General features: G+C 39.9%; 10 protein-coding genes and 1 long non-coding RNA gene across 12 annotated transcripts; 5 read left to right on the forward strand and 6 right to left on the reverse strand.

The window, feature by feature from the left end:
* Window positions 1-578: 578 nt before the first annotated feature.
* On the reverse strand, window positions 579-2,657 carry LOC125767339 (uncharacterized). Of its 2 annotated transcripts, none has more exons than XM_049433819.1 (2): window positions 2,419-2,657; window positions 579-2,342 (listed from the first exon to the last, which is right to left on the reverse strand). In XM_049433819.1, the coding sequence occupies exon 2, from the start codon at window positions 2,339-2,341 to the stop codon at window positions 1,019-1,021; it is 1,323 nt and encodes a 440-aa protein (XP_049289776.1). In that variant the 5' UTR covers window position 2,342; window positions 2,419-2,657; the 3' UTR covers window positions 579-1,018. The 2 variants fall into 2 exon arrangements, with proteins under 2 accessions (XP_049289776.1, XP_049289774.1); XM_049433817.1 differs by having other exon boundaries at window positions 2,436-2,655.
* A 241-nt stretch (window positions 2,658-2,898) lies between these two features.
* Window positions 2,899-5,458, reverse strand: LOC125769525 (uncharacterized). The gene is made up of 3 exons (XM_049438259.1): window positions 5,230-5,458; window positions 4,212-5,137; window positions 2,899-3,059 (listed from the first exon to the last, which is right to left on the reverse strand). Exons 2-3 carry the CDS (start codon window positions 5,134-5,136, stop codon window positions 2,899-2,901), a joined length of 1,086 nt encoding a protein of 361 aa, XP_049294216.1. The 5' UTR covers window position 5,137; window positions 5,230-5,458.
* Window positions 5,459-5,943: 485 nt separating this feature from the next.
* LOC125767349 (uncharacterized) lies at window positions 5,944-9,658 on the forward strand. Its single transcript, XM_049433842.1, has 2 exons — window positions 5,944-6,978; window positions 7,049-9,658. Exon 2 carries the CDS (start codon window positions 7,069-7,071, stop codon window positions 8,260-8,262), a length of 1,194 nt encoding a protein of 397 aa, XP_049289799.1. The 5' UTR covers window positions 5,944-6,978; window positions 7,049-7,068; the 3' UTR covers window positions 8,263-9,658.
* Window positions 9,659-12,855: 3,197 nt separating this feature from the next.
* Window positions 12,856-15,004, reverse strand: LOC125767329 (uncharacterized). The gene is made up of 2 exons (XM_049433805.1): window positions 14,811-15,004; window positions 12,856-14,749 (listed from the first exon to the last, which is right to left on the reverse strand). The coding sequence occupies exon 2, from the start codon at window positions 14,746-14,748 to the stop codon at window positions 12,883-12,885; it is 1,866 nt and encodes a 621-aa protein (XP_049289762.1). The 5' UTR covers window position 14,749; window positions 14,811-15,004; the 3' UTR covers window positions 12,856-12,882.
* Window positions 15,005-15,153: 149 nt separating this feature from the next.
* On the reverse strand, window positions 15,154-16,943 carry LOC125769526 (uncharacterized). Its single transcript, XM_049438260.1, has 2 exons — window positions 16,727-16,943; window positions 15,154-16,651 (listed from the first exon to the last, which is right to left on the reverse strand). The coding sequence occupies exon 2, from the start codon at window positions 16,648-16,650 to the stop codon at window positions 15,154-15,156; it is 1,497 nt and encodes a 498-aa protein (XP_049294217.1). The 5' UTR covers window position 16,651; window positions 16,727-16,943.
* Window positions 16,944-17,162: 219 nt separating this feature from the next.
* On the reverse strand, window positions 17,163-18,858 carry LOC125767340 (uncharacterized). The gene is made up of 2 exons (XM_049433820.1): window positions 18,598-18,858; window positions 17,163-18,535 (listed from the first exon to the last, which is right to left on the reverse strand). The coding sequence occupies exon 2, from the start codon at window positions 18,532-18,534 to the stop codon at window positions 17,224-17,226; it is 1,311 nt and encodes a 436-aa protein (XP_049289777.1). The 5' UTR covers window position 18,535; window positions 18,598-18,858; the 3' UTR covers window positions 17,163-17,223.
* A 54-nt stretch (window positions 18,859-18,912) lies between these two features.
* Window positions 18,913-19,535, forward strand: LOC125767366 (SUMO-conjugating enzyme UBC9-B). The gene has a single exon (XM_049433864.1). It carries the CDS (start codon window positions 19,020-19,022, stop codon window positions 19,497-19,499), a length of 480 nt encoding a protein of 159 aa, XP_049289821.1. The 5' UTR covers window positions 18,913-19,019; the 3' UTR covers window positions 19,500-19,535.
* A 423-nt stretch (window positions 19,536-19,958) lies between these two features.
* Window positions 19,959-20,819, forward strand: LOC125767367 (SUMO-conjugating enzyme UBC9-B). The gene has a single exon (XM_049433865.1). It carries the CDS (start codon window positions 20,070-20,072, stop codon window positions 20,547-20,549), a length of 480 nt encoding a protein of 159 aa, XP_049289822.1. The 5' UTR covers window positions 19,959-20,069; the 3' UTR covers window positions 20,550-20,819.
* A 910-nt stretch (window positions 20,820-21,729) lies between these two features.
* Window positions 21,730-22,921, forward strand: LOC125767370 (40S ribosomal protein S12). Its single transcript, XM_049433868.1, has 4 exons — window positions 21,730-21,844; window positions 22,177-22,196; window positions 22,326-22,659; window positions 22,759-22,921. The coding sequence occupies exons 2-4, from the start codon at window positions 22,180-22,182 to the stop codon at window positions 22,819-22,821; spliced, it is 414 nt and encodes a 137-aa protein (XP_049289825.1). The 5' UTR covers window positions 21,730-21,844; window positions 22,177-22,179; the 3' UTR covers window positions 22,822-22,921.
* Window positions 22,922-22,930: 9 nt separating this feature from the next.
* On the reverse strand, window positions 22,931-24,503 carry LOC125767337 (zinc finger MYND domain-containing protein 10 homolog). The gene is made up of 3 exons (XM_049433815.1): window positions 24,396-24,503; window positions 23,098-24,321; window positions 22,931-23,025 (listed from the first exon to the last, which is right to left on the reverse strand). Exons 1-3 carry the CDS (start codon window positions 24,488-24,490, stop codon window positions 22,968-22,970), a joined length of 1,377 nt encoding a protein of 458 aa, XP_049289772.1. The 5' UTR covers window positions 24,491-24,503; the 3' UTR covers window positions 22,931-22,967.
* LOC125767378 (uncharacterized) lies at window positions 24,204-24,598 on the forward strand. Its single transcript, XR_007418767.1, has 2 exons — window positions 24,204-24,334; window positions 24,415-24,598. It is a non-coding gene; the product is annotated as an uncharacterized LOC125767378 (long non-coding RNA).
* The last annotated feature ends 211 nt before the right edge of the window (window positions 24,599-24,809 follow it).

The following is a 24,809-nucleotide window of genomic DNA, read 5'->3' on the forward strand; positions in this document are numbered from 1 at the left end:
TTAAATTTGCAATTAAATTGACTACTGGAAACCTTTTGGCACCTGGGATGCTTCGAAGAAGCATCCTGACAGATGTCAGCCACTTCCGATCTTCGAAGAAATTGCACTTGCTTGAAAAATATATGCACGTTTTTACTTTACCGTACACAGTACGTTTCAAACGAAATGTACCATCTTGCACAAATGTACGTACTGTTCAAATAAGAAGTTAAAAAAAAATCATGTATGTAAAAATTCGGGTACGAGTTTTAGCATGATAAAGTATACCATTTTTATGTTTGAAATTGTGCGGATTAAGCTTTGATTAAATGCATAACTTCTTCATTAGTTTCTTGTGGATTATGTTTCAGACAATAGTTAAAATTGATCCAAAATTGCGTTTGTTGAAAGGTGGAAATAGTGGATGATTGCGGCAAACACGAATAACACATAAAAACAAACTGATAGTGACGAGATAATACTTGTCAATCAATAACCAATAAGGCTTACATAAACCCAAAGCTTTTCCTCATACCAAAATCTTACAATGTACAGGTAGTAGAACTGCTTAACAAAAACAAAACTTATAACAGCACCAATATGTCTAGAACTTACATCAATAGATAATTAGTTTATTACTATCGGGTGGAATTAAAAGTACAATTTTACGTCGTAATTAGAATGAATTCCTTGAACATGCCACGCAAACATATACGATTCGAATGTTTAATGAGCCCGTTCAAAGCGGATGTGTTCCAGTAATGCGCGATCCGTCTACTGTTGCTTATATGTATACCGAGCCTTTTTTCTATTTCTATACAAGTAGCATAATTCTGGACTAGATATGCGATCAATACGGTCAACTCCTGTTATTAAATAAGCATGCCAGAATTGATTTTCCTAGCGAGTATCGTCGTTGTTTACTGTACTAAATGCTTTCGATCGAGGGAGGAAAACCCTGGAGTTTCTGGCCAATTTTTCGCTTCCGCATAAGCAGAATGATATCGAAGTATGATTTTCATCTTTAACTGCTTTTCTTTTACTTGTCCAATCTTCGATAATCCCACATTTCGTCGTAATCATTTACAGCTTCGATGTACATAGTGCCATCTTGCTTAATTTCCACACATTCCGTACTGATCGGATTATCCGGACATGGACTGGATGATGATGATGATTGTTCGAGATCTTCCTTCACTGCCCCCGCCTGTGTACTGGTCGTAGACGATGCTATTTCGTGTGGCCTAGTACTAGAACTTTCATACTTTGCCGTGTCCGTAGCTCGATACGCCTTCGGTTGCTTGACGCCAAAGCGCTTGCGACGATGAGGCACACTTTTGCGCACGCCAAGTACCTTAACCCTAGTGGCCGAATTGTGCAATTTTTTGCGCATAAAATTCTCCACCGTAGTGTGATCCGTACGCTGCATGGGAGTGGTGCCGGCATACTCAAACAAGCCGAGAATGTTTTTGTGAACGTACATCGGACGCTTCTCTTTACCGGCACCGGTCCAGCTGAAGCCGGCAAACAATTTGCGGGATATTATCAGGTCCAGTATGGTATGCATTCGATGCTCGGAATCACGCTCGAGCCCCAGTGTAGTGTCAATCCAACAGTGAACTTTCTTCAGATATTCCTCATCATTCAACCGTACTTCAAACTGTTCCAACTCATCCATCTCAGTCAACAGGTCAACTTTAAACTGTGGAACCTGCGGACACGATGACGCATGACCCATCGCGTTCGATTCCATGCGTTCCATTGCGTATTGCATGGCATTCGATTCGATTTGCTTCGCAAGCAACGATTTTTCCACCTGACCAAATCCTTCCCTTAGTTTCTTCCTTATCTCATCCTGATTGTTCTTGATTAAACTTTTCAGCTCGTACATCAGATCTAGTAACTGTGGACAGGATGTCGCATCTCCCAGTGGATCGTTCTCCAACGCGAGTAGTTTCTTTACCTTCTCATTCTGACGAAGCGTTTCCGACTTTATCCATCGGTGCTGCTGTTTCCTTTGTGCTCTGTGCCTGTTTGTACTGTTCGTCTGCTCCGGTGTAGGTTTCTTTGGTAAGCTTTCTTCACTCGGCTCGTACTGCATTTCCATTGTTTCGATCATTTTATCAGCCGATGCCAACGATGGCAGATTTCGGCACAGAATTTCACATTCATACCTCTCCCATACCTCCGTCGGTATGCTGTATTCGTCCTGAAACAGCGCATTCAGCTTCCGAATGCTCTGCACGTAAGGCCAACAGAGATACGCACATCCTTCGCCTTGCCGTTGAATCCAGGTGGCTGGTACAGCAAGCAACTCTCTGTCTCCGGCTGGCTCCGTTATTTCCACCAAAATGTACGGCATCCTACAGTGAAAACAATAGCATTATTTGCTCGAACCAGCGTGAGTAGATCACCGTTCTCGAAACCCAGCGTACATACTGGCAGTCTATTCGTACCTCTGCTGCGATTGAAATACACGCTGATTTAGTTCGTTCAAGCGACTATTCACGTTTCGCGAAAGATTTTGCCTAGCTTCACTACATGCGTGCTCCTGCAGTGTGAATCTGCACGTTGCACATATATTTTAGCAAGCAGAAAACAAATTTCTTTGCACACGAAAACACTCCACCATCATTTAGCGTCCTTTTCGCTGGTGTGTTGTGTTGTTGCTCACAATTCATAACAAACCACTGTCATCCAACCAAACGTCACTTGGATCCTGGGGAAATTCAAACTTCGTGTGAAAAATTTCATTTCAAACCGCGGTATCGACAAAAATGTTTACAAAACGAAAAAAATTCCTTCATTCAGCACTTTTATTGAATCAAATAATGAATATTGGATAAAGAGCAAAATGAGTAGTTTTAAAATGCTACTTTCACAAAATGATTGTTTGTCCGTTGCGTACCGCTAAACAAGTTACGTTGTAGACACGGAGGTACTCGGTCCTGGAAGATTCGTTTGCTGTGTGCCGCTACCAGCGTCGGTCAACTGTTTGATGAAAAAATTAGTCACAATTTGTCGCATCGATTGCGTAGGCTCGGATTCTTTTTTCACGTTGCATGCGTACACGAAGAGTTCTATAAATTGTGTGTACCCGGACAAAGGTGGACATTTACCCTTGCTTTTCGTCCAATCAAAGTTCCGCAATACGGTGATATCGATCAACCGATTAAACAAGTTCAACAAGCGCTTTTCAACATCGAGCTCATTGCCCAAGAATTTGTCAATCCATTGAAGAATCTGCTCGCGCATATTTGTATCATATAGTCGCTTTTCAAAATTATGCAGTGCGATCACGTTTGTTATGATCGTGCTTTTATTCATTACGTTATTGGCAGAAGCGTTTCGTAAACGGTTAGCTTCTGACATAGTTTGTGCATCTCCGGTGGCGCTTTCTACTTGAAATGTTTTGCCTGCCTTACTTGGTATTGGCATTGTTACTGGTTTGCAAATGATTCCACTATTTTCCACCAGTATGGTTTTACCCGTTCCGGTCCTTGATTCGCTTGCCGCTACTGCTCGGACTGGTACTGTTTGAATGCACAAGATTCCATGCTGTTCCAGCATGCTTACAGCTTCCTTCACCAGCGTAGGATTGGCAATTTTATGTGTTGTTTTTACTGCAGCTTTCGGTTTTGAAGTTTGTATTACTGAAACTTTCGGTGTTGCAGTTTGTGTTATTGCAGCTGGTGCTACTGAAGATTGTGCCGTTGAAGACCGTGCTGTTGAAGATTGTGCTGTTGATTGATTGGTTTGCGACCGTTTAACATGCTGGATTGTATTCATCGACTGAATAAATTGTCCTACTTTTTCTGAACTCATACGATGAGTTGGAGTGGTGCCACTGTATTCTAACACTTTCGTAATTTGCTTGTAGCTTCGTAACGCCATTTTTCGATCTTCACCATCCCAACTAAATTGATTAAACAGTTTTCTATCAAATATTATAAACAACGCTATTCTTAGACGTGTCGATGAGTTAGTCTCATCTTTAAGGGCAACATTTATCATGTGATAAAACTGTTTTCGATACCCGACATCTGTTAGCTGATTATCAAATAGAATCACATCTTCTACCTTCATTAACTTTTTGAATTTGAAAACATTCGTCCCATCTGAACTTGTCTGATGGGGGGTACCCTCTGGCTCCTTCGATACACTCGGTTGCGTATATTGGATCATGCTTTGTTTAATCAAAGACACCATGGTTGCTTGCATTTGAACAAAACTTTCGCGCATGTTTTTCTTTATCTCCTCCTGATTGCTGATCATCATACACTTCAGTTCATTCATCAGATCGTATAGCTGGGCAATTTGTTTAGCTTCTCTCGGTTTGTCAGATACAGTCGGCTGCCTTTTTTTACGGGATGACCAACTCTGTGTATCGCCGTTACTCGGTGTATAGCCATCACTCGGAGCATTATAGTCACTCGATGGATCATCATCAATTGGTGCATCGTAGTCACTCTGTTGGTCGTCTTCAACAGTGAAAGCCCTTTTGTTTGATGATTTACTTCGGTCCGAATTAGTCTCAGTAGATATTCGCGACTGTGACGTTACGGTCCAATTTGTACCAAGTGGATCGTTCCCCACCTTGGAAGTAAAAAGTGTGTGTTTATCCATACTTTTCGGTGTGTTAACAGTGCCCACATTCTCTTCGAATGGTAGTTCTTCCGGGTTCGATGATAGCGGCATTTCTAAAGGCGGTATTATATCTCCAAAAGGATCTTCATTTTCCTGGTCCGCTCTAAAGAGTGGGAATACCTTCTGCTCGTCTTCTTCCACAATAGTCTTTTCAACTGCCACTTTCTTTTTTGGTTCGTCTCGTTTTAAACGTTTCTTAGGAATCGGTGGGTCGAACAATTCTACAAAATCATCCAAGCTTTTCTCATTCTGGATCTTTTCGATAGTGTTATAGGCTGATATTAAATTGGGAATATTTCTACACAGGACTTCACATTCATGTTTCTCCCATCCTGGAAACGGGGCGCGCTGCTCTTCCAAATACGTTTTTATGGTGTTACAGTCGGCCACGGGTAAAAACACGAAAGCATTGTCGTCCTCCAAAGTTTCCTCAACCCAGACATCTGGTACAACCATCAAATCTTCCTGACCCGGCGAAAGTTTCTTCTTTTTCAACACAACGAACGGCATCCTAAAAATCCCGCCCAACCCAGCACAAGATGCATGGGAATGTATAACTGTTATGAAGCTCATGTTTCGCATTCTTATGCATTTTCTTCTCACCTTCAGCTTTGCTTAGACACACACGTTTGTTGTTTAGTTTATCTTGCGATTTTGCCGCTTTCCTCGAATAGATAATCAAATATAAACATAAATTAACATAGAAACACTATTGTAGTTCACTTCTCAATGCAAAGCTTCACATCCTCAATATAAATAACAAAACACCGTCAACATAGCGTATTGAAACAAGGCTACGATCAAAGTAGTTCCAAGGACGCCATTTCTGCTTTCCTGATTGACAACTAGATGCTTGTTTACAAAATTTAATAACATTGCTGATCGTCAGTTTTGAAATTGCAACGAAAGTTGAACCATTTCATTACGATCTGATGAATATTAATTGCTTTTTCAGAACGTTGCATTCCTTTAAGTATTTCGCATGTTCGATTAAATTCTTTTTTTTAATATTGAGCATCCGGTACTTACCATGCGCTTGAGAGCAACTGAGAATCTTCATTGTATGTTTTTTTCAAATTAAATTTAATCACATCGACTCGAACGAAAAACTTAACATCATACTAAATTTTTTTTTATCGTTTCTCTTTATTTTAGTACCACTTATAAAGCCTTAAGCATTAGAGAGTTTGCAGAAAGTAAAAAAAATAGTGTTCCTCTAGTATGACCGATCACTTCTACCCGCATATCCTGCCCAGCTTAGTTTCTGTTGGAAGAAATTTACAACATACGTATGGTTTGCTTGATAATGGACAGTACCCAAATAGCCAAATTATCTTAAGCAGCTAATTTGAGCACGCTAAAGATCGCTTCTTTAATACGACTTTTGCAGTAGATAAACAGCTTCAAAGTTCGCCGTACTTTTAACCGACCCTTAAGCAGCTCTGAATGTCAAACTGTAAAAGAAAGTATTTATGCAGGTTTAATTTTCAAGCAAGACGGATAAAAAAAAATGAAATGTAAAAAATAAATTATTCCTGCTTGAAGTTGCATTTGTGGTTGTGTAGTCAACTTGCTACAATGAGATCTTTTCGGATATATTTATGTGTATTAAGTTTGTTTTGATAGTTGTGTGAGTGTGTTACAATATCGCATTTTTTGTTGAAAACTGTATTTATTGAGTATTGAACGCATTTTATCCTGCCTACAGAGTGCTGCCTATGCTAATTCTACCGTCAGTTCTGTGATTGCTCATCACGTAATATCTGGACAAAAAGATATTAAGCAGCAATCAACAAACATACGAAAAATAATTATTTGTTCTTTGTATGATTTGCGTACACTTTTGTTTTTTCAAATGGGTTTTTTTCGAGAAACACACATTAATGCCATGAGCATTTCCTCAATGCATAAAAAAATCAACAATCGGAAACTGGTGGCGTATGGAGTTAGCTTCCGTAAACAAAGCTGCAAATTTTCGATACCGTTCCGAAAACCATCAACAATCGTTAAAATACTTGAACAGCATAGCTACGATGTCAACGGGATCAAGGTGCAAATATCCGACACTGACCGCAGCGGTTAATATTTCCATGAAACCGAACTTTTAGCAATGGTAAATATTTCCATGCAAATGTACAGTGCCTTAGGATAGAGACACAAGGATGATAACAATCGATGTCGATCACATCTACAATTGTTCGATATTTCGGCCAGTCGAGCAAATACCAGTAAATCAAAACAAAAGGCCGGGTTGGAAAGCATTTGCACCTAACACCGTTGAATTTCTGCGATGGAGCAAATACGATCATTTCGATCGTAGCATTTGACGCGAGTAGAGGCAGAAAGCTTAAGGTGAGAAAATAATTGCCATTTGATAAAGATTCATTATGATTGATTCTTAAACATGTTCGATATCTTCCAGACTTCAGCCAAAACCACAATATGCCGTTTAACGTTGTCGAAACTGTGGACGCTAGAGGGCACAAGGAACTGTTAGCAGTTCCTGAACCTTGGGTTCAAGGATCGAGTAAAGGCAGAACTTATCTTTTCTGGCCCAACATACGACGGAAGGAACGGTTGAATGAACTAATAGAAGACGACAACAGCACTCCAACAAATTCTTGGGAACGAATTTTGTGCAGAGTGAAACGTGTAGGATTGGCAACTATCACGGAGGCCAACAAAGTTATTAATGATATGTGCTTGGAGTCCTCAACTGATTTTAGTGAGAAGCTTACGCATGAAAAAAAGAAAAAACCACAAAAGGTCAAACAACGCGTTTCCAGGCCTGTGAAAAATTTCGAATCCATGTTAGAACCATGTATCGTAGAAAATAACGAATACTCTTACGAGGTTACCAGATGTGTATTGCCCGAAAATCCGGAAAAAAGCGGGGAAAATGAATGGCTCGACGAAAGTGAAGTTGACGAAAGTTTGGTAGCGGAAAACTTTAAAGAAAGTATTAGCAATAATAGCTTTGAACATCAAAATGAACCAGAAGATCAACTTAAATCAAGTGATTTAGGAACACATAATATCGATCTAAACGAAAGATTACAACGACTAGAATGTGCTATGTCAACAGTTATTTCGAAGGTAGATGTGTTCGCGAACGAGACAGTGTCAAGCCTCAGAAATCAATTGGCAAATCTTGAAAAGGCAACGTCCATTGTAATTGCAAAGCTAGATATTCTTACGGATAAAACAGTGATACCCGTTTCCATGAGGCATAGAAAAAACAACAATATAGGGTTTGAACCTATCGCAACAGCACAAGAACTGACAAATTTTGAAATGAGTTTAAGTGACAATAGTTACTTTAATGAAATAGCGACATGGTTAGAAAACAACATATACGAAAACACTCCTGAAAATAGAATGATAGAAATTATGGATTTGATTTTTACGAAACAATTTTTAACTGAGTGTAGTTGGACAGGAATTAGCAAGGGAAAAGAAAAAATACCGCTTATCACATATAAAAACGTATTAGAACTTTTTAGATTTCACGGTAGCACAAACGATGTTGATGTTACTATGAGAATGGTTGCAGTATTTTTTATGAAGAAGCTAAAAAATGCAACGAAAAGAGCGGCGACCAAAGGCCTACGTAAGAGTACACAACATAAATTTTAGTTTTTATTTTTTTTTTCTAAACGTAACAAAACTTACTGAACTATTTCAATGTATGCACTAAAGGAATAAAGACAAATTCATTTGATTCTCTTGTTTCTATAGCTACTAACTTGCATCTAATGTCACAAAAGTTTATAATTTCCTCTGTACTAGATAATTCAGCAATTTTTCCAACAAAAATGTTTAGAACAGAGGATTTAAATGGATATTCAAAAAAGTTCCATTGTTTTCTAAGTACTCTTCCATGAAAAGCGGAGAGTGATATAGAATGCTTTTTGGAAAACCGTACAATTTTCTGTGTTTTGGTTAATACCCAACCATCACGATTGTTATCCTGCATTTTGAAGTTAATACTGTTATCGTTTAGTGTTTCTCCTTCATACTTATGAAAACCTTCAAGCTCCGATAATCTATTTATAAGTTGCTGTAAATCCTGTCGCCTGCTTCGTAGCAATTTTTTAAGATTTTGCAACTTATTTTCAAATGGGTATGTTGAAAGAGTGTTTAACGCACCAAAAAACTCTACATCGTCAAATACGTGCAACAGATTATGAACGTTGCTGGTTATAAATTGTTCGCCGTATATGTCACTATACTGAATTACAAATTCGGTTAACATTTGTTTTGCAACGTGCCAATTCTGCTTGTAAAACGTTGTTGATAACATGGTGACTGCGCATGAAAGTAACAAGAATTGATTATAGTTTTCTTCGGATAAAATATCTTTCAGAACTACAATCCCACCGTAATGTAGAAAAGAGCTAAATTCTGAAGCCTTCCAATACTTCAAAACATTTAAATTTCTGAATGGTCTATGGATTTCTGAAGGTAACTTAATGTGTCGTAGAATATCTGAAATTTTTATAATTTCAGAAGCTGAAAGTTTGGCGTGTATACCAAGTTTTCCATCTCTCCAACCTAGCAACAATCTTTTCATTACTCCCAAATCAATTAGATGCAAGCGGTCTGCTATAACAATATCCTTGATGATATCCAGAAACGGAACTTCTATCAAAGGGCTAACATTTTTTTGATGTTTTTCATACGCTTTTTCACGAAAACCAGCATCTGTACGGTTTGTATGGTTCACACCTTTAAAGATTACAGTATGGGATTCATAACTGTATTCTCCCTCACACGTACATTTTAAACAACCGTGTGCTGCATTGTAATTAGCAACTCCTAAAATAAAAATATTGGTATCTTATATTTTTAATAGCATTTCTTACTTTTAGTTAGCTTACCTTTAATAAACGCTCTAGCAGGTGAATCGGCTATTATTGCTCGAAGACTTATGGACATTTTACTGCCCATTATTTGTATTCCGTTTACCAATATTTCTTTCAACTCATCCACCAATTGCCTCAAATATTCTTCAACGTTGCCAGGTTTCGTACCATAAAAAACTGCAACAATCATTCGCGGAGTGGTTGGCATCTCGTGAATGTTAATAAGAATCGGCCAAAATTGCTTATTACTGCTTTTATATAATGGTAGGCCATCAACAAAAACATTCAAAGACAACTTTTGAAAAGGCGGTCTTTTCTTACTGAAAAAAAAACATTTACAAGTTTAAGTGAGAATGACAAAAACATACAAATCCAGAAAAAACTTACAAGAAATAGGATGAAATACATTTTTCGATACCGTTGTACCAAAATTGTCCGCCATTTACATCTGTAATGATTGCCGGGGTCCTTTTAGTGCGCAGCAAAGTTCTGGCGTCATTCGGAAGGTCGCTTTGAATTTTGGAGTTCAGTATTTTAAGTAGCATGTTTATTGAATGATGGGATTGGTTAGTGGCTAATGCCCAAAATTTAAGACAATCTTCCATATTCAAGTGTTGGAATTCATTCCCTTCCTTTTTTACTCCTTCAGGATTATCTTCCGATTCAGAACTTTCTAAATATTGATCTATATCTGGAATACTTGTTGATGAACCTACGGAGGACAGTAAATGGTTTTCATAACAATAAACTTTCAATATCTTTGTGCGTATCGCGACAGACCTGTGGTATCCAATAATTCACTCTCAATAGAACTAATAGCATTGTCGAATAATTTACGTTTTATTTTATCACGTTTGCGATAAATTTTCCCCGATTTTTTAATAATTTGGGAATACATTGTATTATTTGTTTACTTTTTTAGCTAATGGCATCGTTTTGCGATGCCGACATTTGACAGATTAGCGATGGGATTGTAAACAAAATGCCATCGAGTACCGTGTGCTTCTTGTTGAGCCTTGTAGTTCCATTGCGAATCACTAACCGACCAATAAGAAGCCTCATAGTTCCATCGAGTACCGTGTGCTTATTGATGTACCTTATGGTTCCATAGCGAACCACTAAGCGACCAATAACAAGCCCCATAGTTCCATCGAGTACCGTGTGCGTATTGATGGACCTTATAGTTCCATAACGAACCATTAACCGACCAGTAACAAGCTCCACAGTTCCATCGAGTACGGTGTGCAGTTTAAACGGCCCCAAGGTTCGGACAGGGTTCGTTTTTTCGTTAAGCAGCCTTCAAGCAGCGTTATGGTTGCATTTTTATTAATTTGGCTACTTGGGTAGTTCCTACGTGTACAAAGAGTCCAATAAAATTGCCATAGCTCAAGATTGTATCCTTTTTCGTACAGATATTCAGCAAGAACTTTCTATTAATAAATCTTTTTAATATTTCTCCCATTCGCTGTTCAGGATCGACTGTATGGTCAACGGTACTAGCTATTCATTTGTGAACTTCTTGTACATAATCCAAATTTCCCAATCGTGCTTCAACGTCGATCTTTTCTTCAAAACACGTTAAAGGGTTAAGGTGTAATTCTATAATCTCTGGGATAACTGAGTGTGATTGTTCCAGTACCAGTAAAGAACTTTTTGCGCCATGTTCAACTCGTGTCCTTGTGTTCCATTTTTCCTGCACGTGTTTCCAAGCTGGTTTTATTCCACTTCTTACCTTTGGCCACACATCTACGCTGACCGGTAATATTGATTCTCTGTCGTGCATGTTTCAGTTTTTTCTTAAAGAAATTCTCCACAAATAATTCATCTGCTCGATGCATCGCCGTGGTGCCAGCATATTGGAAAAGTTGGCAAAAATTTACATATTGTGATAAACCCATCTTTGGGTATCTGCGACAGTATGTCCAATTGAAATTGGTAAAGAATTTTCGGTCCATCAATAAATCCAGTACGTCCATCATACGAGTTTCTGGATTTGCTTCACAATGTACTATAACTTGTATCCAAGAGTGAACCCTTCGTCGATATTCTTCATCGTTCAACTGAGATTCGAATGCATCAATATCTTCCTTACAGGTACACATTTTCACTACGAATGTTTCCGTGCTGTCCGAAGAGCTGCGTTCCACATTTGCATTCGACGATACGGAGTTATCCTTACACAAAACGATCGATTCAGACATTTTTTGGGTGATCAATTCTTCCGAAGATTTGTTGGCAAGCAACGAAAACATAGTTTTCTGCATTCGATAAAAACCTTCGTTTAGCTTCTTTCTTATTTCCTCGTGATTGCTTTGAATTATACACTTTAGTTCGTATATCAGATCCTCCAACTGGGGAAATGTTTTAATATCTCCCAGTGGGTCATTTTGAGTCCCTTCCGTCTCCCTAGCTGACGATTCGTTTCGTGTAGGGCATTCCATAGCCACAGGAATCAATTCAGTTTGTACCGGATAAATTTGTTCAGCTCCTAATGGGTCTTGTTCCAGCGGAACTTCTTCTGTAGCTTTCCATAGCATTGCATTCACGTGGGAATGCATTTGCGTTTTTTCTAACAAATCCTGCGCCGATGCTAACGTTGGGATGTTTCTAGAGATAATTTTACACTCTCGTCTTTCCCAGTGGTCCATTGGAAGGATATTTTCATCAGCAAGCATCGCATTCAACGCGCCCATGCTTTGAACTTTAGGCCAACGCAGATACAAAGTTTCATTGTGCTGCAGAGTCCATGTTACAGGTGCTGTAAGTAACTCCTTACTGCCGGCAGCATTTATTGTTTCCACCAAAACGTACGCCATTCTATAAAACGCGGAGACGTGAATATAGATACATTGTGATCGATTTCCGTACTTACGTTGCCTCTACAGCCAAACAAATGCCTCGGACGATGTTGCTTTTGTCACTCTAATTTATGCACGAACGACGAACCCTGCTGGTGTTAAATCCGTTCCTTCGATTACCTTGTTTGTAAACAAATCCTACGCTTAGGCTGTGTTCTCTATTGATTCGCTCTTCGCTCGATTTGGTCGATTTGAGAACATCACAAAACAAACAAAAAATCCTTCAAAATGCTTATAATCCGTGTTAAGAAAAATCACACACTGAAATACTGCGCAGAACATATTTATTTGATCTGCAATCGGCAGAAGATCGCAATGATACAGAAACAAACCAGTTAAATGCTTCATTAAATTTTTACATCTTTACAGCACTAAACTGCTACAGACTGTATCTTGTACATTACTAAAGAATTTCACTCTACACTCCATACAATTGTGAGTACGAAAAATGTGGACAAATTTCTTCAAAAACTATACTATGTCCCTGAGAGTGTGAACACATGGGATCAGCTAATTTTAGGGTTTATTTTTGCCTACGTGCTACATTGTTCTTTGATGCAATTCGTAAAAAAATTGGAAACATAACGATGATTGTATACGATGGTTTGATGTATCATGGTTCTGCTGGCATACTCAAATAGTTTAACAAAGTTTTGATACCTTTGCAAAGGCCGTTTTTCACTGTTTTCATCCACCCAACTGAAGGTTTGCAATACTTTTCTATCCATTAACTGGTCCAACAATACAGACATTCGTTTTTCCACATTAGCCTCAAGGCCAACCGTTTCCTCGATCCATCTATGCAAATGCTGTTTCACTTTCAAGTCGTTTAGTTGATTTTCCAATGTATCAAGTTCTTCCACACATGTAATGCGATTAACATGCTTTTCCACAAAGCTATTTTCTGATGCATTCGCTACACTCTCGACCTCCGACAATGTTTGACGTTCGTCTAATGCACTTTCATCGTGTTCCATGCTTTCTTCCGGTTCATGCCTTTCATCTTCTTCGACCATTTCATCCTGCCTTATCTGTTTGCTTTGTTGCATCGTATCATTCTGTGCTGCAGCTTCCTCTTGTACGTTTGGTATCGTTTCCTTTTGGGTTGTATCGATATTATTTCCACTGCTTGCGACAGTTGAAGGCACACGCACTACGTATTGCAATGTGTTAATAAAAAATTTGGTCACTTCTACTCCGTTTGAGTGATGCGTTGGAGTGGTGCCGATGTATTCAAATAAATTTCTTATGTTGAAATAGTATTTAAACGGGTTTTTGCCAAACTTACCGCTCCAATTGAGCTGGGGTAACAACTGTCTGTCGAATAACCTATCGAACATTAGTTTCATTCGTTTTATAGGTCTGGTCTCGTAATGAATGGTGCAATCTACGAAGGTTTGAATCTTCTTCCAATATTCTTCATTTCTTAGCTGGTCTTCAAAGCGATTCACATCTTCTACGGTTTTTAGATTGTCCAAATGGAAATCATTCTGCCCAGCTGTTCCATTCAATTTATGCAATATTTTCGATGGCATATGTTCATTTTGCTTAATCAATGATAAAATGGTTTTTTCCAATCGATTGAAACCTTCACGTATGTTTTGTTTTATCTCTTCCTGATTGCGGATCATTACGCTTTTTAGTTCATATATTAGATCGTATAGCTGTGGAGGATGTTTAACATCTTCCGGTGGATCAAATACCGACTGACGCATTGTACGGGAAGACCAATTCTGTGCATCATCCTCCCCAACAGCCGAAGCCGCATTGGCAGGTGACTTGCTTGGGATCCATTTTTTGTCAGTAGCAACGTTTGATCGTGATGTCGCTGTATAAAGATCACCTAATGGATCTTTCTCTTTCTTCGTCTTGCAGAACGTGTACACGTCTTCCGTGGACATTTTGCTCTGGATCGTTTGCACCAGCGGTGGTACAGGCAGATTTCCAAACGGATCTTCCTCCTGCTTTGTATTCACACAATTATCCAAATCCGGCACACTGGCACATTGTTCATTCTTTGCAGCAATCATCCGTACTTCTCTGTCTGGTGCGTTGATTTGACTGCGATTCGGCTCTTCGTGCTCATTTTTTAGCATTTTACGAGCAATTACTCTTGCATTCATTTTGTGCTGCTTTTGCAAAATTTCTAAGATTTTTTGCGCCGATTTGAACGAGGCAATACTTTGGTAGATAATTTTGCATGCTAACTTTTTCCATGCGGCCGATGGAGTGATGCGGCCATTCTCGATCATCGCATTCAATTCCCCTACGCTTTTCACATTTGGCCAATACAAACACTTAATCGTTTTATTCTTGCAAATAACCCACGTTTCTGGCACTGCTAGCAATTTATTGTTTTCGGCCTCCTCCCCGAAAATTTCCACAATAGCGTACTGCATGCTGAAAACGGGAAGAACTTTAGTTTGTGAATGATACACAAAATACAGTTCCGGCTACTCACGTTGTGCGTCGCTAAATTTGCAATATTAGGTATATCTAAACAATTTTAAGCACGCACAATTGTAATCTTTCTTTCCTTGCAGAGCGTTGTTTTGGACACTTTCTTTCCCGGTTATTTTGCACTCGAAAACAACACAAAAGCAGTCGCTTCGAAGAATTTGATTTGACAGATGCCCGATAGGAAAGGTACGTGTTGAAGGCAATGAAATATTTCAATCAAATTGTACGTTGATTTTTCCAAACCGCCGGTGTCCTATTTTCAATAAAACAGCGAACAAGAAGTTAGAAAATAGGCTAATATTTCTATTATTCTATTAGAAATCTTCAACTCATACTTTATTGCTTTAACTTGTGGATAATGATGGTTTTGCTCTTTTGCCGGCATATCTTAACTTCTTATTAAAAAAGTTAGCCACAAATATGTGATCCGCACGATGTGCTGCTGTAGTACCAACGTACTGAAATAGTTGAACAACATTTTTGTACGTCTTCATTCCGTAGCTACCCTTTCTCGCACCTATCCATGTGAAGTTCGGAAGAAAATTGCTGTCGAACAATAAGTATAAAATCTCTATCATACGAGTTTCCGGATTTATCTCGTAGGCAACATGTTCATTTACCCATTTATGGATCTGTGCACGATATTCGACATCGTCCAGCTTAGTTTCAAAAGCATCCAGGTCTTCTATGCTGGCCAACGGATTAACACAGAACTCCGCGTTGTCGTCGGAGTTTTGTGGATCATCATCGTTCGGTAGCGAAGATCCATTTATGCTTTCTACAGGTTTTTGTACAGATTTTTTTACACCGGTCAACGAAGCTGTGGAATCAATGGTTACTAGAGTAGGTGAAAAGTTTTTGCGCATTGGTCGCAAAGCAGCTCGTTGTTGTACTTTTATGAAAAACTGTCCCACATACCGGGAAGTAGCAATATTCACAGCGGTGGTACCGGCATATGTAAACAAATTAACAATATTTTTGTATTCCATAAACGCAAGTTTACTCGTACTCGTATTTCCAGCCCAGCTAAAGTGTGCTAGGAAATGCTTGTCAAACAACGCATCAAGTATGCCTTGCATGCGATTCTCCGGATGTACCTCGCAACCAATGGTGCAATCGATCCAATGTTGCACCTGCTTTCGATATTCCTCGTCGTTTAACCGTTCTTCAAAATCGGCCATCTCCTCTATGCAGGTAAGGGGATTCACATAAAATTCTACCGCTTTCACTGACTGCGAACATTGCTGATCATCGTTATTGGACGCTGTCTTTTGCTCTTTCTTCAGTGAATCATTCACAGCAGACTGCAAACTTTTTTCGACACGATAAAATCCATCATGCAGTTTTTTCCTTGCCTCGTCATGCCTTGTTTCTATAAGTCTTCTGAGCTCGTTCAACATACCAATGATTTGTAATTCAACCGGCTCTAGCTCTTCCTTGGGCACGTTTTCTGAATATGTTCGAATCATTTGGCTTTCACTGCAGTTGTTAAGCGATTTTTTACAAACAGGTTCCATTGAACCATCATCATTAGCTTCAACCGTTCTTTTCTGTGAACTCCCAACAGTCTTCCAGTGGTTTTGCAATGTTTTTATCATTTTCCCAGCCACCGAAAGGGACTGTATGTTAGAACATTTGATCATGCATTCGTGAGTTTCCCACGCTGCCAGTGGAGTGCTACGTTCATCAGCTAGTAGCGCGTTTAGCATGGTAATGTTCCTAACGCTCGGCCAACGCAGATACACCGTTCCGTCCTCGTTTCGCTGGATCCATGTTTCTGGTGCTACAAGCAGCTCCTTGTTTCCGACAGCATCGATTATTTCCACCAAGACGTAAGGCATCCTAAAATGTTCTGCAATGTTAATGGTGATGCATTTGATTTAAATCCTATTGCTACAGCGAATCTTCCTTTCTTACCTAATGTACAAATTGAAATACACCTTCGAAATCGTAAAAAAAAACCCCGAAATAGTGCTAATGGTAAACGGCGATTTTCAGTTCGCCAACGCCTATAACTTTATGTACCATACGTTTTACACTTTTAGCAAACCAGTTATATTAAAATTTCATTATTCGAAAGGAAAAATATCACTCCAATAAGTTTAATTTGCGTGCTTATTCGGCGTCGCTTATTTGGTAGATGTTTGTTATTGTTTGTGATCAAATAACCTCAACAATCAAATTGGTTGATTGAAATATTTCAAACGAAGTCACAAATACTTTTCACAACTGTACTTCGGCAAGAGCTCTCTTGAGCTTGCACCAAGGATATAGTTGTTCGTTCGCCTATAAAACATTATTTTAACCTAATCTCTGTACCAAAGAACACAGAGGAAAGTAAACTCGAGTTCAGTTTAATATTCTTAAGAAGTTACTATTTATTCTTGTGGTATGTAACGTACATGTTGTGTGAGTTATTCGGATTCGTCTTCTGCACTCATGAATAATGTCGGTTGCAGATCATTTGCGGAATCATGTTGTAGTCGTTTAAAGTCTGTATACTCATGATCTACCACAAATTGATGTATATCATTTTTGTCCTCATCGGAACAGTCGTCTCTGTCAACGTTTTCGTACACCACCTTGCTTATTTTAACATATTTCGCACTGCTGTCCATTTCACCAATGTTTTTCACTCTCTTTCTACCTATGATTGATCTCGGTGCAGGAGAATGAGGAACGCATCTTCTCATGCCTTTTAGTAAAACGGCTCGAATGGGGGCATGTCTAAGTTTTTTCTTAAAAAAATTAGCCACAAACGTCTTATCTGCGCGGTGCATGCTGGTAGTGCCGGCATAAGTAAACAGCAAAATAATATTTCTGTACTCCCCGAATGCATGCTTCTTAACACCTTTGGCACTGGCACCTGTCCAGCTAAAGTTGGGCAATAAGTGACGATCGAACAGCAAGTCTAGTATTTCCATCATGCGGCATTCCGGGTTACGCTCATATGATACGACACTTTCTATCCAATTCCGTACTTGCTTTCGATAATCTTCGTCCTTCAGTCGCTCTTCGAAATCGTTCATTTCTTCTATGGTCTTCAAAGGCTTGATGTCAAGGTTTTCGTTCCTATTTGATGTTGGGCTGACCGTAGATGTAGACGCCACTGGTTGCCCCGTCCGCTGATGCATCAAGGTGGCCATGGATTTCTGTACACGATAAAACCCTTCGTTCATTTTTTTCGTCATTTCTTCCTGATTGGAATCAATAAGATTCTTGAGTTCATTGAACATTTTAGAAACTTTAACGCTCAATCTAGTTTCATCCAGGGGATCGGATGGAAAGTCATGGTCTGGTTCCTGAGCATTCTCCTCAACAGGGATGGAATCGTTGTTTTGTCCGGCTGAATGTCTCTCCCGAGCATTTCTACCTGGTACACTGCTGCGCATCCGATGCGCATCGATATCAGGACTTTTATGGACGACTCTTCTAACTGGGCTGGTTTTCTTTTCGCTTTGTCTTTGAATACCTTCTATTGCCTTAGTTGCCAATTCGAGCGACACAATATTATGCCGCTTAACCATGCATTCATGTTTTTCCCACATCAACGATGGTACACTACAGTCATTCTGTAATAATGCATTCAGTGTGGTAATGTTTCTCACGTTTGGCCAGCAAAGATACTGTTTTCCATCGTCCTGCTCCTGAATCCAGCTTTCCGGTGCAGCGAGAAGCTCCTTATTTCCAAGGGTATCCGTCGTTTCCACCACAGCGTACGGCATGCTGTAATTTAAGGGGTACAATAAAACATTATATGATACTTGTTCCGAAAGCAATTTATTTACCTGTGATGTGTTTCAAATGCTCGTGTTACTCCCAAACGTACTGTCCAGAAATGTTCAAATACAGTGACCGAATGTTTAATCCTATGTAATGAAAAGGTTAAAATCTTACACAGATTTTGTGTTATCCACTTTAAGCTACCACTTGGGTGAACAAACAATACAGTAAATGTACGTCTCGACCTACGTACTGCACCAAACAGAGTCCTTTTTTTGTTGCTTTTGTTTTAGCATCGCAGAACCACAACAATCAAACGTCACTGTGCTTTTGCTGCAAGGGTCTTTTTTCGAGAGGCAAGTGAAATGTTTCCATCAAAGCTGTCACTAGGGAGGCGCCATAATACGCTTGTGAAACTGGACGCACACAGTTTGTGCAGAACGCGCTGAGAAAAAATTGTTCCTAGAAGCAGTAAACTTGTATCAACATGTCCGGCATCGCAGCATCGCGACTTGGTGAAGAACGTAAAGCGTGGCGCAAAGATCATCCTTATGGATTTGTGGCTCGTCCAGTTAAGAACATCGATGGATCACTGAACCTGATGACATGGGAGTGTGCCATTCCCGGAAAGAAAGGAACAGCCTGGGAAGGTGGACTGTACAGATTGAAGATGATTTTTAAAGATGACTACCCGACCAGCCCGCCGAAGTGCAAGTTCGAGCCACCGTTGTTCCACCCGAACGTGTATCCATCCGGTACGGTCTGTTTGTCACTGTTGGATGAGGAGAAAGATTGGCGTCCCGCGATAACTATAAAACAAATTTTGCTGGGTATACAAGATCTGCTAAACGAACCCAACATTAAAGACCCGGCACAGGCAGAAGCATACACAATATATTGTCAAAACCGACTCGAGTATGAGAAACGCGTACGTGCTCAGGCCAGAGCTATGTCGGCCACGGATTGAATAGGATGGAAATAAATTTATTTAATCACAAACTTATCGCAGATGGTCGTTGTGTTCTTTATTTCAACGGTTACCAGCGGAAGCTGCGGGAGGGTTTGTTTGGCTGAGATACGAGCCCAAAAGCTAGTGACATCTTGAGACAAAAACTAAGCGGAATACTGCAGAGATCCTTATGCATTAAAACAATCCTTAAGAATTGCGTTCAATTTAAACCAAAATTTGCATGTCAACATTAGCCGGATGCCGTGCCTAAACAAACAGCAACGCATGCATATCATTTTAATTACGTATTAATGATCTTTCTCCAATTGCATTCATCGGTATACGGCATTTTTCGTTTAGCTTTTGTTTGATGGCCGCAGAACAACAATAAAACGTCAATGCTTTATTCCAGAAATTTTGCTGCAATAGCTCGTTTTTGTTTGACGGAAAGCGAATGAAATATTTCCATCAAAGCTGTCAACAAAGAGGCGTCATAACACAGTTCGGCGCTTGTAAAACTGGACGCACATAGTTTGTACAGTACGTGTTGAGAAAAATTGTTCCTAGAAGCAGTAAACTGATATCAACATGTCCGGCATCGCAGCATCGCGACTTGGTGAAGAACGTAAAGCATGGCGTAAAGATCATCCTTATGGATTTGTGGCTCGTCCAGTTAAGAACATCGATGGATCACTGAACCTGATGACATGGGAGTGTGCCATTCCCGGAAAGAAAGGAACAGCCTGGGAAGGAGGACTGTACAGATTGAAGATGATTTTCAAAGATGACTACCCGACCAGCCCGCCGAAGTGCAAGTTCGAGCCACCGTTATTCCACCCGAACGTGTATCCATCCGGTACGGTCTGTCTGTCACTGTTGGATGAGGAGAAAGATTGGCGTCCCGCGATAACTATAAAACAAATTTTGCTGGGTATACAAGATCTGCTAAATGAACCCAACATTAAAGACCCGGCACAGGCAGAAGCATACACAATATATTGTCAAAACCGACTCGAGTATGAGAAACGCGTACGTGCTCAGGCCAGAGCTATGTCGGCCACGGATTGAAGCGCATGGAAATAAATATATTTAATCACAGACCTATAGCAGACGGCTGAACTCTAATTTAAGTCATCCTAACCATCGTTGTTGTCACCTTAGGCATAGTTGAATAAAAATTTTACAATACACAGTATCAACGTAAATAAAAAGTTCTCTTGGATAACATACGACACAGTAACACGATGTGTGGCTAGACGAGCATGGACTTTACCTGCAAAGATTCTTTTTTATACGATATTGATTTAATAAAAACGTTTTCTTCTGATAGATGCTCTATATCATGATTTCTTTCCATTAGTTGTATAAACTTTATCAATATCCTAAAGCTATGGAATTCGTGATTCTAGCTAAGTTGGTAATATAATATAATATATAATATGAGTTGGTTATTATAAAGTGTAGTAGTACTATGTACGGAATAATACTTATTCATAACTACTCAAGGTCTTAAACTAACAGGAATTTAATTCGGGTTTTTGGCTAACATTTCTGTTGTCTTTTAATTCAGCAAGTTCCTCTATAGGAGGATACGTTCGAATGATCGAGGTTGAGTACATTCACCATATGAAATTGGCAACATCTACGGCATTATAAACACTACCAACATGTAATTGCATCCGATTGCACAATTAATACATTCATTCTTCAATAGGGGCCAACATAATTCTTTATTTCTTTTGTTAGCTTCGATACATCCTAGGGAGCTATGTGAGCATCTTCTGTAACCATGTCTGAAATTACGAAACACCAAGAGAATAGATAAACAAACTATTCATTAACTGCTTAACTAAAGATGTGCTCTATGAATTAGTATTTTTAACACAAAGCTACACCATTCTGTTTAGTTTTGATTTGCCTGCAAAAAACAATGTAAAAGGATTTATTGTTTACAACTAGCACCCACTGTCAAACTACAGCCAATCGCAAACCAAAACCGCATTTATTGTATTATGAATATTCGATTATAATTGATTATAGATCGTTGGGTGTTTCATTATTGCGTGAATTTTAATGATTTTGTCTGGTAAAAACAATCCGTATGCAATTCTGCCGCGGAAACACAGGATTAATATCTATTTAAGTTGAAATATTTCATATCCGTTGCGTTTACTTGAAAATATTCTACGTACGATAGTTTTTGCGACATTCACATGACGTTAGTTAAACCAACTGACAGCTGACAGTCACCATCAACTTCCGCTCGGCGATCTCCGGCAGTTTGCTGTCTTTTTCGCTCTTTTCCGTCAATCGTAGGCTTCGATAGTGAAACACATTTCGTGTCGCTTAACAAATAAATTGCCGTAAGTGTTAAGAAACATCGAAAGTGCGCTACGAATGGCATCGAAACAAATTCCGGAACGTACGAGTTTCGTCTGCATGTATGAAACTTGCGTCGAACTACGGTCGTTCTAGCATGAACCGCGCAAATTTGTCCACCCGCTGTCGGTACGGTTGTGTGGAGGATGTGCAACGTTCCGCGGAGTTGCCTGGTGGCGCTCCGGTGAATTGTCAGTGAACGGAAGATGTTTTGATGTGCGAACAGCGAACTTATCTTTCGTGTGATAAAATTAAGTTCTGGAACTAACTATATTTTGTTTTTCTTTGCTTCCATGGTCATCATATCGTTCACTAGACAATGTCCGACGTCGAAGTGTAAGTATCTGTTTGTTGACATCTTTGCTGTTGGGATTTCGTTAACGCAACACTCTGCTCAGCTCAACTATGCTGTAACATCTGCTGGGATATGTACGAATATTGAAAGCATTTTTGTATCTATTTTAGTGAAGCCCCGAGTGCGCCAGTCGATGGCTCCATGGATGTCAATACTGCTCTCCAGGAGGTGTTGAAGAAGTCGCTGATCGCCGATGGACTGGTGCACGGTATCCACGAAGCGTGCAAGGCGCTGGACAAACGTCAGGCCGTTTTGTGCATTCTGGCAGAAAGCTGCGATGAGCCGCAGTACAAAAAGCTGGTTACGGCTCTGTGCAACGAGCATCAGATTCCATTGATCCGCGTGGATTCCAACAAGAAGCTCGGCGAATGGTCCGGTCTGTGCAAGATTGACAAGGAAGGCAAGCCCCGAAAGATTAGCGGCGCCTCCTGCGTCGTGCTGAAGGTACGTGTTCCTTTCTCGGTCTAAACACGCTTAAGGAGGGATCTTAGCATATGTGTTTGAAATATCTATATCCACGATGGTTCTTTTCGTGTTTTGCAGGATTTCGGAGAGGAAACTCCAGCCCTCGATGTCATCAAGGAGCACCTTCGGCAGACAAGCTAAACACACAGTTTCCGTGCATTATGAGTTATTGTGAACGTGTAAGAAGAACACACAAAAACCAAGGTGTTTCCCGATAAAAACTAAAAACAAACATACAAAATGTTCTTCTCTGTGAGTTCGTGGTCGAGAACAGTCATCATAAGTTTTTATTTCAGTTGACTGCAGAGTTCTTTGTGATCAGGCCAGTTTTGTAGTTGACAGTCACTGTTTCCAAAACGTAGGGAGAGAAGGTTAATGTTACATATAATGGAATATTTTGGTTTTGAATCCACTTACCGAGAGCAGTAAAAAACATGCAAACATCTGGAGCATTTCTTTGTAGCGGATGTTCCGCAGTTGCCGCACACCTTCGCCGCGATATGATCTGTTTCATTTTGTTTGCGACAGATTTCTTCCTGCTCGGTATACCTCTCCAACAGATCAGTATTGTACGCCGCACTAATACGCTTTGCCATTTCAAGCACTTCATGATCTCCAAGGTCGATGAAAATTTTACGCTGCTTTTCCGCGATTTCCTGCCAACCAATTCGACGGGCTGCTTTTATAAGCTGTTCACGTAGTTCAGGTAATTCCTCCATCAGAAGCGAAGCAGATGCACATCCTGTAGGGACGTTTTCTCTCGTAAGCTGCAAGGTGCAGAGATGTTGCTTCATGGGAATCAACGCGGGCAACTGGTCTAATAGCTGCTCATTCAATAGACCGACGCACTTGCCAATTTCTCGATGTCTGTATCCATTAATTTCATAATCTTTCATAAGCTCACTGTTGAATAGCAATCGATACAGACAGAACCATGATTGGGCTTCGGTTTCGGTCACCTTCAGCACTGCATCTCCGTGAGCCGGCATCCAGTAAGCATTGCGATATTTTTCAAATACACCGTCGCGGTTACGGCGCAGCCACGGTTTGGCATGAAGTATTTCGGCAATTAAGCAGGGAAAATCGTGGACACGAATGAGACGGGTAGCGGCACTAAGTGGCAGCAGTTCCAGTCCTTCAACGATATACGACACTATACCGAGACATTTGATTCCAATGCGAAAGTCCATTCCGCGTCCCATTCGTACAATTTCCTCGGAAGTGGATTCGTTCAACAGTTCGTTCGGTGGTAGTTCATCCTCACAATCGTTAAATCCGTTCGCTATTAAGCCAATCAAACGACCGATTGCTTGAGCGCAATAATCAATCAAATCAAGTGCAGTACTACCGAGAGCCTCGCAACTGGTGCGATGGTACAATACGGTTTCCAACAAAGAACAAATATTAACTTCATGATAGATGACGCTGTAAAGTACGAAGGTGGCATCCGGATCCTTCAGCGCTAATAACCGCGGTAAAACTTCCGTACGCCATAACAGCACGCTATACAGCTCGTGTATGAGGAGCGGAATTTTGTCTTCCAGTATTAATCGCTCCTTTACAATTTCTTCTTGTTTGGTAGTCGCCTCGATGAAAGCCTGTTGGCATAGCTTTTGCAACACTTCATGCTGTTCGATCCAACTAAGAATGCAAGGTATTACAAAAAACGTGCCATCGATTTTAAATTATCATTTTCCATTTTTTTAAACACTCACCCTTTGTTTCCTATATCAGCAATTGGATACGGGCGAATGCTTTGCACATATGGATCAATTTCTTCGGGGAAAACTGCACATGGATACGATGCCATCGTTGATTTTCTTGGTTGTAATTGCAAAGCTGGCTAGGTAGACAAATAAATAAACGTTCCCATTCAAATTCGTTTCCTAGCAACCGATAAAATAAATTGCAAAGTACAGATAGACTTCATGAGAATAATTCCTGATTCGTATCCGGATTTTCACTTCAATCATCATGCTAAATGAGATAAGTGACCATTTTTTCGTGTCAATATTCTATTGGTTGGTAAAATTTTCACACATTTTGTATGCTTCTGGTGACCCTGATAATAATTTTCAAATTTTCATTGTTGTTTGGTTTTTTGCCATGAGTTTACCATTTTCCGAACC

Source organism: Anopheles funestus, chromosome 3RL, assembly GCF_943734845.2.
Source record: "Anopheles funestus chromosome 3RL, idAnoFuneDA-416_04, whole genome shotgun sequence".
NCBI classification, from domain to species: domain Eukaryota; kingdom Metazoa; phylum Arthropoda; class Insecta; order Diptera; family Culicidae; genus Anopheles; species Anopheles funestus.